The 12,500-nt window shown below is 49.1% G+C and overlaps 1 protein-coding gene across 1 annotated transcript in view; it reads right to left on the reverse strand.

Moving 5' to 3' along the window:
- The window catches only part of LOC308125732 (sodium channel protein type 3 subunit alpha-like), a gene marked incomplete at its 5' end in the record, with an annotated part of 157,261 nt that overhangs the window by 79,584 nt on the left and 65,177 nt on the right, over window positions 1–12,500 (reverse strand). The window contains one exon of the mRNA XM_080489691.1: window positions 8,065–8,303. Within this exon, the coding sequence (XP_080345817.1) occupies window positions 8,065–8,303 (239 nt within the window). The remainder of the gene's footprint in view (window positions 1–8,064; window positions 8,304–12,500) is intronic.

Genomic DNA, 12,500 nt, shown 5'->3' on the forward strand with positions numbered 1-12,500 from the left:
ACACACACACACACACACACACACACACACACACACACACACACACACACACACATAAATGCTATGTAAACATCTGCAGGATTAGCGGCTGTTATCCCGTAAAGAACTGAACCAGACGAAGAAAGTTTGCAGTGTCGACGCTGCAGAAGTGTCGAGCTCCGTCAGGCTGGAGGCGAGGTGACGGCGACGTTAGAGCCGTATTATATAACTGCTGGTGACTATGTGATGCCCCCACACCCACAAACTCCCCCGGGGGGTTAGGGTGGGGGCATTGCTTCAGATGTCTGGACTCCCAGGCAGAGAGGACCAGGTGGATAAAGACGACAGAATCTTATCCATTAGCGTCTCGGGAGCGTGAACGAGATTCTCCTGGTGATGGACGTACACCAGGGCCAGCCCACACGATGACGTCGTTTGACAAAAACGCAGTTTTTAGTCGATCATCCACAAGAGGCGGCTTTTTTCTTAACACGGGTCCCAGAGTCGGGAAATTCTGAAACGCCGCCTCGACTTTGAGGTGTGGACAGGCAAGACGCACATCTGTAAAAAACAATGATGTCATTGGCCCACCTCTTTCCCCTCCCCACAATGACACCGAAGAACCACAACAATGGCGGGCTACACGCTGCAGGTGGCGCTGCAGAAGCTATTGAATCTGGAGGAACATGTCTTCTTTTGCATTTGTGGTGTATCTAGTGAGTCACAGAGCTAACCCTAACCCTAACCCTAACTCTAACCCTAACTCTAACTCTAACTCTAACTCTAACTCTAACTCTAACCCTAACCCTAACCCTAACCCTAACCCTAACCCTAACTCTAACCCTAACTCTAACCCTAACCCTAACCCTAACTCTAACCCAAACCCAAACCCAAACCCTAACCCTAACTCTAACCCTAACTCTAACTCTAACTCTAACCCTAACCCAAACCCAAACCCTAACTCTAACTCTAACCCTAACCCTAACCCTAACTCTAACTCTAATCCTAACTCTAACCCTAACCCTAACTCTAACTCTAACTCTAACCCTAATCCTAACCCTAACCCTAACTCTAACTCTAACCCTAACCCTAACCCTAAATCTAACCCTAACCCTAACTCTAACTCTAACCCTAACCCTAACCCTAACCCTAACCCTAACTCTAACCCTAACCCTAACCCTAACCCTAACTCTAACTCTAATCCTAACTCTAACCCTAACCCTAACTCTAACTCTAACCCTAACCCTAACCCTAACCCTAAATCTAACCCTAACCCTAACTCTAACTCTAACCCTAACCCTAACCCTAACTCTAACCCTAACCCTAACTCTAACCCTAACCCTAACCCTAACCCCTAAAAGCCTTGTACATGTACTACATGCCCTTCTTGAACTCTATTCATAGTGATGTGTGGACGCAATTTCTGTTTGAGAACGTCTGGCAGAAAAAAGATCGTCTTGGCTCCTGTGGACCGGAACTTTAGTCAGCTGAGGCATCAGAACTTTAACTTATGTCTTTACATCCATGTTAACAAGTTAACAGTGTGAAAATAAAAAAATACATAACAAGCATCTAGTGCACCAGCTTCATTAAGGTCCGCGTATATTGATGTAAAGTATTTGGCGTGGGAGAGTCAAAGTGTTTATGTATTTTTTTAAATGTCATTTTTGGCTGATTGTTTTGTTTTGATTTGTTGTTATTTTTGATAAATAAAGTTCTGATACATGTGAGCGTGGTAATGAGGGCCGCTCTGGCTTTATAGTCACCTTGTCTGATGTTTGCTGCTCATTATCATCTGGATAAAGGGGCACAGTAGAAGTTTGTATTCCTTCTGTCCTCTTTCTTTCATGAAATCGAAAACTTGTGCTCTGTAATGTTTTGTAAACCTTTTTACTGCATTGTACTGTATTAAATGTTTTTTTTTCTTTTTACAATGAATGAAATAAATAAACTAAACCAAAACTAATCACAGTACTTTTGTAGGAAAGTGCGTAGCGTCTATCTACCTACTGCCAAGTGCCGCCACACGCTCCTGCTCGCTGTCAATGAGGCATCAGTCAGACTTTAATCATGTTTAGCATGTAGCATTGCTGATGTGTTAGCTCTGGAACACTTTAACATGTAGCGTTGCTGATGTATGAGCCCTGGAACACTTTAGCATGTAGCATTGCTGATGTATGAGCTCTGGAACACTTTAGCATGTAGCATTGCTGATGTATGAGCCCTGGAACACTTTAGCATGTAGCATTGCTGATGTATGAGCTCTGGAACACTTTAGCATGTAGCATTGCTGATGTATGAGCCCTGGAACACTTTAGCATGTAGCATTGCTGATGTATGAGCCCTGGAACACTTTAGCATGTAGCATTGCTGATGTATGAGCCCTGGAACACTTTAGCATGTAGCATTGCTGATGTGTGAGCCCTGGAACACTTTAGCATGTAGCATTGCTGATATGTGAGCCCTGGAACACTTTAGCATGTAGCATCCCAGGTACATAGCTGCACCTGATTAAAGAGACGCGTCTCGGTCCTGTCTGCCTGGTGAACGTCCACAATCAGCCTGAAAAGAGTTGATTTGTCCACAAGTTGGTTGGACCCGACTTCCTGTCTCAGTTTAGATCCTGAACAGATACGCAGGCGTTGGCGAAGCGCGACGGAACAAACTGATGGATGTAATCTTGTCTTGCTGGCAGGTGAGGACTAACAGCCTGTCTGACGGTCTGCCAAACAAGCAAGAGTCAACAGGAACCCCCTGAAAGCATCACTTCATCAGCATTCTGTCCTCCTGTTCAAACTGCTCAGCATTCAGCGTGTCATTATTACATGTCGGCAGAAAAGCTGAAAATGTACAAGAGAAAAGAAAAGTTCATCTTTCAGTGTAGCAGCGATGAAGCTGCTCTTCAGGAAAATCAAAACCACGTGAGACTCAAATCCATTATCGCATGTGGTTAGCAAACATGCTAACACACTAGGTAACTGATAGTATGAATGTTGTCTAAAATTAGTATAACTAGTGATAGTTAACAAGCCAACTGATAGTAAGCTAGAGCAGTCAGGCTAACTCTCCCTTAGCTAATGCGTTATCTTCTTGGCTAACTAAACTACATGTCCTTTATTAGCCAGTAGCAGACAGACCATGAGCTAGGAAAGCTAACTGAGCACAGACAACGGTAAAGCCTCATTTCCACTGCGCAGTACGGCAAAGCGCACCCAGACCCAAATCTGTAGCGCGGTTCCGCTGCAGAGTTAAAATGTAGACGGGATTGTGAGCGGCCGCGTAACGACAGGTACGGGACGTAATTACTAGGGATGTCCCGACCAGATCGGTAGATCTCGGATCGGGGCCGATATTGGTGATTTGTGACTGATCGTAGAGCGAGCCCCGTGTGCCACCTGCCGTAAAACGAGCCCCGTGTGCGACCTGCCGTAAAGCGAGCCCCGTGTGCCACCTGCCGTAAAACGAGCCCCGTGTGCGACCTGCCGTAAAGCGAGCCCCGTGTGCTACCTGCCGTAAAGCGAGCCCCGTGTGCTACCTGCCGTAAAGCGAGCCCCGTGTGCCACCTGCCGTAAAGCGAGCCCCGTGTGCCACCTGCCGTAAAACGAGCCCCGTGTGCCACCTGCCGTAAAGCGAGCCCCGTGTGCCACCTGCCGTAAAACGAGCCCCGTGTGCGACCTGCCGTAAACTGAGGTGAGCAGCCTGAAGCCACTGAGAGGATCAACCAGCAGTCTGGAGGGAGTTTAAGGTGGATAACCAAACCAGTCCTGAGAGGTGGAGCACCAGAGCTTCACCACAGTCCCGAGAGGTGGAGCACCAGAGCTTCACCACAGTCCTGAGAGGTGGAGCACCAGAGCTTCACCACAGTCCTGAGAGGTGGAGCGCCAGAGCATAACCACAGTCCTGAGAGGTGGAGCACCAGAGCTTCACCACAGTCCCGAGAGGTGGAGCACCAGAGCTTCACCACAGTCCTGAGAGGTGGAGCACCAGAGCTTCGTTTAACACAAGTAATCTGATAAGACATCTAAAGTAAACATGCGCTGGAGTACGCTCAGCAAAGACCATCATCCGTGGACAAAAGATGACGTCATGGCCCCCCTCCTCCCCCCACCGCTCCGCTACGTCACCTAATAACCAGAACAATCAGGGACTAGAAGCTCGGGTGGAGCTGCAGAAGCTAGAAGCAGGTGGAGCGGGGCCATAGACCTATAAAACTAGAGTTATATATAGTGGTTTATGTGTTCATGTGCAGGAGTCTACTTCTATATTTCTATGTGGTCTGTCTTCTTCTGTGTTCTTGTTGTGTTTGGTGAGTCACAGCACCCCTAAAGGCCTGGCATGTGTACTACATTCCCTGAAGCCTGGTGTTGAGCCGTGTTCATAGTGAGGTGAGGACGGAGGTTTGGGAGAAGGACAGGGAGGACAAAGATCGTATTGTGAATACGTTTTTGAGAGTACTATGTTCAGAATACTTTTATCAAACAGGTTTTACCACTTTGAAGTAGAATGAAGTGTTTATACTTCACATTGAAATGTAAATGTTTAGTGACATTCAGGTCCAACCTCTCATACTGCTTTAAGGTAAACTGGAATTTAATACACAAAGAAGTTACATTGGAGCCTGAGAGTATTTAGGTTTAACATTTATTTATTTATTTTCATTATTGTATTTGTACTTTTTTAGGACTTATTTTCAACCCAACCAGTCAAAGACACTTTGAAGTGGAACTGGTTTTACTGAATACTGTTTATGTTGTAGTTTTTATACTTTATATGTTAGTCAAACGGATTCACTGGGTTTCATTTAACATTTGTTTTATTTGCCACAAAATCCAGGTGAAGTAGTTTAAGTTAAGATAAATAATAGAAACAAGACTGCAGAGTGTAACTGGGTTTTGTTGTTCTGACTGAATAAAGTTTAAATAAGTTCTGAAGTCGTTCTGAGAAGAATTTTGATTCAATAAGTGAGTTTTACAATCATTTCTAGGTAAACAAAGCTTCTGCTAGTAGTGCTTTTAGCTTCAGACATCTTAGTCGCTCCAAAAATACACTATTGAGTATATTTGCAATATTAATGTAAGTATCGGATCGGGAAAGTATCGGTATCGGCCGATACTCAATCCTTAAAAATCGGATCGGTATCCGGAGCAAAAAGTGTGATGGGGACGTCCCTGGTTCTTACATAGTAAACGCAGGCCTGGAATATAAACCAAACTACAAGACGGCACAAAGCAGCAAATCCAAACAAGGGTGGGTTGATATGGCTGAAGAGACAAATATAGACTGCTGCTGGTCCAGAGAGACCATCGTCCTGACCAATCAGCAGGCAGCTCCTCCTTAAGGAACCCGTAACCATGTACGAGGTACCTCAATGGTAACATTGGGGTACGGCGCTTTCAGTACTTTCCACAACTTTTGTCAGTGGAAATACACACAAACTACCATACTGTACTATCTGTACTGTACAGGCACATACTTGGCAGTGGAAATGAGGCTTCAGTTCCAAAGCTTGTCTGGTAACAAACCAACATGTCTGGAGGAGAGGTCAGAGTCCAGACCAGCTGGACGCTCTGCTTTCTGCTCCTGACGTCTAATCCAGATGTTTCACACAGAGAGGAGTTCACAAGCTGAACTCAGCTCAGGTTTTACTCATTTCTGCTTTGAAAGCCGCAAACTGAAGCTCTCTTTCTCTCTCTGAAGCTGGCAGAGCGTTCAGCCTTTGGGCCTGGTGCCGCTGATTGAACAACACAGCCAGAGGCCGGCCGGGAGCCCCCGCTTCCACTTATACTGCTTATTACCATTTCCTGCTGCCTGCAGCCTGAGCTGAGGGAACCTGACATCCTGGACAGGTACGTGTGTGTGTGTGTGTGTGTGTGTGTGTGTGTGTGTGTGTGTGTGTGTGTGTGTGTGTGTGTGTGTGTGTGTGTGTGTGTGTGTGTGTGTGTGTGTGTGTGATTTTGGCTGAGGGCCTTCACACCTCAGGTGAAGCGATTAGCATATTGCATCAACCTATCAGCCGCTGTCACATGGTGGACACACCTGCAGGTCAAACTCTGTCATCCGACGCGTTGTGTGTCGGCTCTAATAATCTAACTCACCTCGCGTCCACACACACACACACACACACACACACACACACACACACACACACACACACACACACACACACACACACACACACACACACACACACACACACACACACACACACACACACACACACACACACACACACACACGTTTTCCAAGCAGAACAGAGAAATCGAGGTCAGTTTCTTCACTCTGAATGTCCGAGGGACGTTTTTGTTGTTGTTCCCAAAACGTCTCGTCACTTTGTCTCTTTGGTAAAATGTGGGTTAGGGTTAGGGTTAGGTTAGGGTTAACTCCTGACCCCCGCCTGGCGGGTTAGGGTTAGGGTTAACTCCTGACCCCCGCCTGGAGGGTTAGGGTTAGGGTTAGGTTAGGGTTAACTCCTGACCCCCGCCTGGAGGGTTAGGGTTAGGGTTAACTCCTGACCCCCGCCTGGAGGGTTAGGGTTAGGGTTAGGTTAGGGTTAACTCCTGACCCCCGCCTGGTGGGTTAGGGTTAGGGTTATGGTTAGGGTTAACTCCTGACCCCCGCCTGGAGGGTTAGGGTTAGGGTTAGGGTTAACTCCTGACCCCCGCCTGGCGGGTTAGGGTTAGGGTTAGGGTTAACTCCTGACCCCCGTCTGGAGGGTTAGGGTTAGGGTTAGGGTTAACTCCTGACCCCCGCCTGGAGGGTTAGGGTTAGGGTTAGGGTTAACTCCTGACCCCCGCCTGGAGGGTTAGGGTTAGGGTTAGGGTTAGGGTTAACTCCTGACCCCCGCCTGGAGGGTTAGGGTTAGGGTTAGGGTTAACTCCTGACCCCCGCCTGGAGGGTTAGGGTTAGGGTTAGGGTTATGGTTAGGGTTAACTCCTGACCCCCGCCTGGAGTTTGCTTTGTCGTCTTCACGCGCTCAGTAAACAGCCAGTCAGCGCCTTGTTCATCCTGTCAAGTTAAGTTTAGACGATCAGTTGAGTTGCTCGATCGTACAGCTGAAAACATGAATGCTGGATGGTCACCATGGTAACGCTGAGGCCCTGTTGACACGACAACGTCTCTTTGCTTTCAGAAAACTTTAGTGTTTACACAGCCACGTTCTGAAAACAGTCTGTTTCCATGGCAACAGTAGAAACTCTCCGGGCCACGAGTTGGTGCTGTGGTTTGTTAAACGTAAACACAATGGACAGAACTTGACATCGGTATGGGCCCATGATATTAGGGTGAGTTTCAACTATAAAACTACCAACCGGGACGATAAAACTAGAATCCAGGGGAGTGACGGAACCAGGATTCTGTCCAGTCCTACAGAACCGGATGTGTTTGCAGCTTTTCTCTTCATATCTGCAAAAAAGCTGTGAAATCTCAAATCCCGGCTCAAAGCAGCTCAATAACCCGTTTCTTCTAAACAGTTTGGCCTCCTGCACCACTACCAGAACCACCAGGACCACCAGGACCACCAGAACCACTAGAACCACCAGGACCACCAGGACCACTAGAACCACTAGAACAACAAGAGCTACTAGAACCACCAGGACCACCAGAACCACTAGAACAACCAGAGCTACTAGAACCACCAGGACCACCAGAACCACTAGAACAACCAGAACCACTAGAACCACCAGAACGACCAGAACCACTAGAACAACCAGAACCACTAGAACCAACAGGACCACCAGAACCAACAGGACCACCAGAACCACTAGAACAACAAGGACCACTAGGACCACCAGAACCACTAGAACAACCAGAGCTACTAGAACCACCAGGACCACCAGAACCACCAGAACCACCAGGACCACCAGAACCACTAGAACCACCAGGACCACCAGGACCACTAGAACCACTAGAACAACCAGAGCTACTAGAACCACCAGGACCACCAGAACCACTAGAACAACCAGAGCTACTAGAACCACCAGGACCACCAGAACCACTAGAACAACCAGAGCTACTAGAACCACCAGGACCACCAGAACCACCAGGACCACCAGATCCTCCCCCCACACTCTCCAGCCGTCCTCCTACCAGGTTCCCGATGCTGAGCATGCCGTTGAACTCCTCGGTCATGGGGTAGTGCTCCATGGCCATGAAGAGCGTGTTGAGGACGATGCACACGGTGATGGCCAGGTCCAGGAAGGGGTCCATCACCATGACCTTCACCTGCTGCTTGAGCCTCAGCCAGCAGGGGGTGCACTCCCACACCAGGTACTGGTGGGCGAAGACGTACCAGCAGGGGTGACACTTCTTGTGGGACTCCTCCAGCTCTGCAGAACCAGGAAGAGGCGAAGACACCAGAATGAACATCGATTAGAACAAGACTGGAACCAGGCTGGAGCCAGACTAGAACCAGACTGGAACCAGGCTGGAGCCAGACTAGAACCAGACTGGAACCAGGTAGGAGCCAGACTAGAACCAGACTGGAACCAGGCTGGAGCCAGACTAGAACCAGACTGGAGCCAGACTAGAACCAGACCGGAACCAGGCTGGAGCCAGACTAAAACCAGACTGGAACCAGAATGGAACCAGACTAGAACCAGGCTGAAACCAGACTAGAACCAGACTAGAACCAGGCTGGAACCAGACTTTAACAAGTCTGGGACCAGACAAGAACCAGAATGGAACCAGACTAGAACCAGGCTGGAACCAGGCTGAAACCAGACTAGAACCAGACTAGAACCAGTCTGGGACCAGACCAGAACCAGACTAGAACCATGCTGTAACCAGAATGGAACCAGACTAGAACCAGGCTGGAACCAGACTAGAACAAGTCTGGTACCAGACTAGAACAAGTCTGGTACCAGACCAGAACCAGATCAAAACCAGAGTGGAACCAGAATGGAACCAGACTAGAACCAGGCTGGAACCAAACTGGAACCAGGGTGGAACCAGACTAGAACCAGAATGGAACCAGGCTGGAACCAGACTAGAACCAGACTAGAACCAGGCTGGAGCCAGACTAGAACCAGACTGGAACCAGAATGGAACCAGACTAGAACCAGGCTGAAACCAGACTAGAACCAGGGTGGAACCAGACTAGAACCAGGCTGGAACCAAACTGGAACCAGGGTGGAACCAGACTAGAACCAGACTGGAACCAGACTAGAACCAGAATGGAACCAGGCTGGAACCAGACTAGAACCAGACTAGAACCAGGCTGGAGCCAGACTAGAACCAGACTGGAACCAGAATGGAACCAGACTAGAACCAGGCTGAAACCAGACTAGAACCAGGGTGGAACCAGACTAGAACCAGAATGGAACCAGGCTGGAACTAGACTAGAACCAGACTAGAACCAGGCTGGAGCCAGACTAGAACCAGACTGGAACCAGAATGGAACCAGACTAGAACCAGGCTGATCCCAGACTAGAACCAGACTAGAACCAGTGTGGGACCAGACTAGAACCAAACAAGAACTAAGCTGCAACCAGAATGGAACCAGACTAGAACCAGGCTGGAACCAGACTAGAACAAGTCTGGGACCAGACCAGAACCAGACTGGATCCAGAATGGAACCAGACTAGAACCAGGCTGGAACCAGACTCGAACCAGACTGGAACCAGACTGGAGCCAGACTAGAACCAGACCGGAACCAGGCTGGAACCAGACTAGAACCAGACTGGAACCAGACTAGAACCATACTAGAACCAGACTGGAGCCGGACTAGAACCAGACTAGAACCAGGCTGGAACCAGACTATAACCAGACTATAACCAGACTGGAACGAGAATGGAACCAGGCTGGAGCCAGACTAGAACCAGACTATAACCAGACTGGAACCAGACTAGAACCATACTAGAACCAGACTGGAGCCGGACTAGAACCAGACTAGAACCAGTCTGGGACCAGACTGGAACCAGAATGGAACCAGACTAGAACCAGACTATAACCAGACTGGAACCAGACTGGAACCAGACTAGAACCATACTAGAACCAGACTGGAGCCGGTCTAGAACCAGACTATAACCAGACTGGAACCAGAATGGAACCAGACTAGAACCAGTCTGGGACCAGACTGGAACCAGAATGGAACCAGGCTGGAGCCAGACTAGAACCAGACTAGAACCAGACTGGAACCAGAATGGGACCAGACTAGAACCAGACTAGAACCAGGCTGAAACCAGACTAGAACCAGACTAGAAACAGTCTGGGACCAGACCAGAACCAGACTAGAACCAGGCTGGAACCAGAATGGAACCAGACTAGAACCAGTCTGGGACCAGACCAGAACCAGACTAGAACCAGACTAGATCCAGAATGGAACCAGAATGGAACAAGACTAGAACCTGGCTGGAACCAGACTAGAACCAGTCTGGGACCAGGCCAGAACCAGGCAGGAGCCAGACTAGAACCATATTAGAACTAGACTAGAACCAGACTGGAGCCAGACTAGAACCAGACCGGAACCAGACTAGAACCAGACTGGAACCAGACTAGAACAATACTAGAACCAGACTAGAACCAGGCTAGAACCAGGCTGGAGCCAGACTAGAACCAGACCGGAACCAGACTGGAGTCAGACGAGAACCAGACCGGAACCAGACTCGAACCAGACTGGAACCAGACTGGAGCCAGACTAGAACCAGACCGGAACCAGGCTGGAACAAGACTAGAACCAGACTGGAACCAGACTAGAACCATACTAGAACCAGACTAGAACCAGACTGGAAACCAGGCTGGAACCAGACTAGAACCAGACTGGAACCAGACTAGAACCAGACTGGAAACCAGGCTGGAACCAGACTAGAACCAGACTGGAACCAGACTAGAACCAGACTGGAACCAGACTGGAAACCAGGCTGGAACCAGACTAGAACCAGACTGGAACCAGACTAGAACCAGATTGGAAGAGAAAAGAAGGATGGAAGGTGAGAAGATGGAAGGAGAGGGGGATGGAGGGCGAGGAGGACATAGTGAGAGGAGGATGGAGGTAGAGAAGAATGGAGGGAGAGAAGGATAGAAGGAGAGAAGGATGGAGGGAGAGGGGGGTGGAGGTAGAGAAGAATGGAGGGAGAGAAGGATAGAAGGAGAGGGGGATGGAGGGAGAGGGGGATGGAGGTAGAGAAGAATGGAGGGAGAGAAGGATAGAAGGAGAGGGGGATGGAGGTAGAGAAGAATGGAGGGAGAGAAGGATAGAAGGAGAGGGGGATGGAGGGAGAGGGGGATGGAGGGAGAGAAGGATAGAAGGAGAGGGGGATGGAGGGAGAGGGGGATGGAGGGAGAGAAGGATAGAAGGAGAGGGGGATGGAGGGAGAGGGGGATGGAGGGAGAGGGGGATGGAGGGAGAGGGGGATGGAGGGAGCAGTCAGGTGTTGTGAAACAAGAGGAAGTGAAGTCTGAGGTGATTCAACCTGAAGGCAATAAAACTGATTTGTGTTGAAAAGAGTAAAGTGAAGAGATGGAGATGAAGGGAAGTATGGAGGGAAGGAGGAGGGAGGACAGAGGGATGGAAGGAGGCAGAGAAAGAGGGAGAACAGAGGAATGGCAGTGGGATAGAGGGGTAGACAGAGGATGAGGGATGAAGGGATGATGGAGGACAGAAAGATGGACGGAGGACAGAGGGATGGATGGAGGGATAGAGGGAGGACAGAGGGATGGATGGAGGGATAGAGGGAGGACAGAGGGATGGATGGATGATGGAGGGGGGACAGGGATGGCGGATGGATAGAGGGGTGGACAGAGGATGGAGGGATGATGGAGGAAAGACATAGATGATGGAGGGAGGACAGAAGGAAGACAGGGGGATGGAGGGGCAGAGTGATGAAAGGAGGAAGAGGATGGAGGGAGGACAGAAATGGAGGAGGACAGAGGGGTGGAGGGAGGATGGAGGAATAGAGGGAGGACAGAGGGATGATGGAAGGATGGAGCGACAGCAGTGAGTTTGTCTCTTTCTTTCTCTCGTATAATGATCTGTTCTGTCTGAGCAACGAGTGCTGAGGGGACAGTGACTCAGCACACACACACACACACACACACACACACACACACACACACACACACACACACACACACACACACACACACACACACACACACACACACACACACACACACACACACACACACACACACACACACACACACACACACACACACGTGTTTAAGGGACAAACAGTCAGACTGAGAACTGTCCTCAGGTTACAGTCCCGCTACGTTTCCCTGAATTGTTTCACCGGAACTTTTTTAGCGACAAAAGAGAGAAAGTTTTGTCGGAGCCGCCATCTTTGTTTAGTTTGAACTTCAGGAGCTGACAGCCCCGAGTGATGCGTTCAGGTGCAGCACTTAACTCTGAGCCTTGCTACATGCTACATGCTAAAGAGCTTCATGGCTCAGACACAAGTGATGCTACATGATACATGCTAAAGAGTTTCAGGGCTAACACAGTAGCTATGCTAAATGCTAAAGAGTTTGAGGGCTCACACAGTAGCTATGCTACATGCTACATAGTAAAGAGTTCCAGGGCT

Source organism: Lipophrys pholis, assembly GCF_963383615.2.
Source record: "Lipophrys pholis genome assembly, chromosome: 20".
NCBI lineage: Eukaryota > Metazoa > Chordata > Actinopteri > Blenniiformes > Blenniidae > Lipophrys > Lipophrys pholis.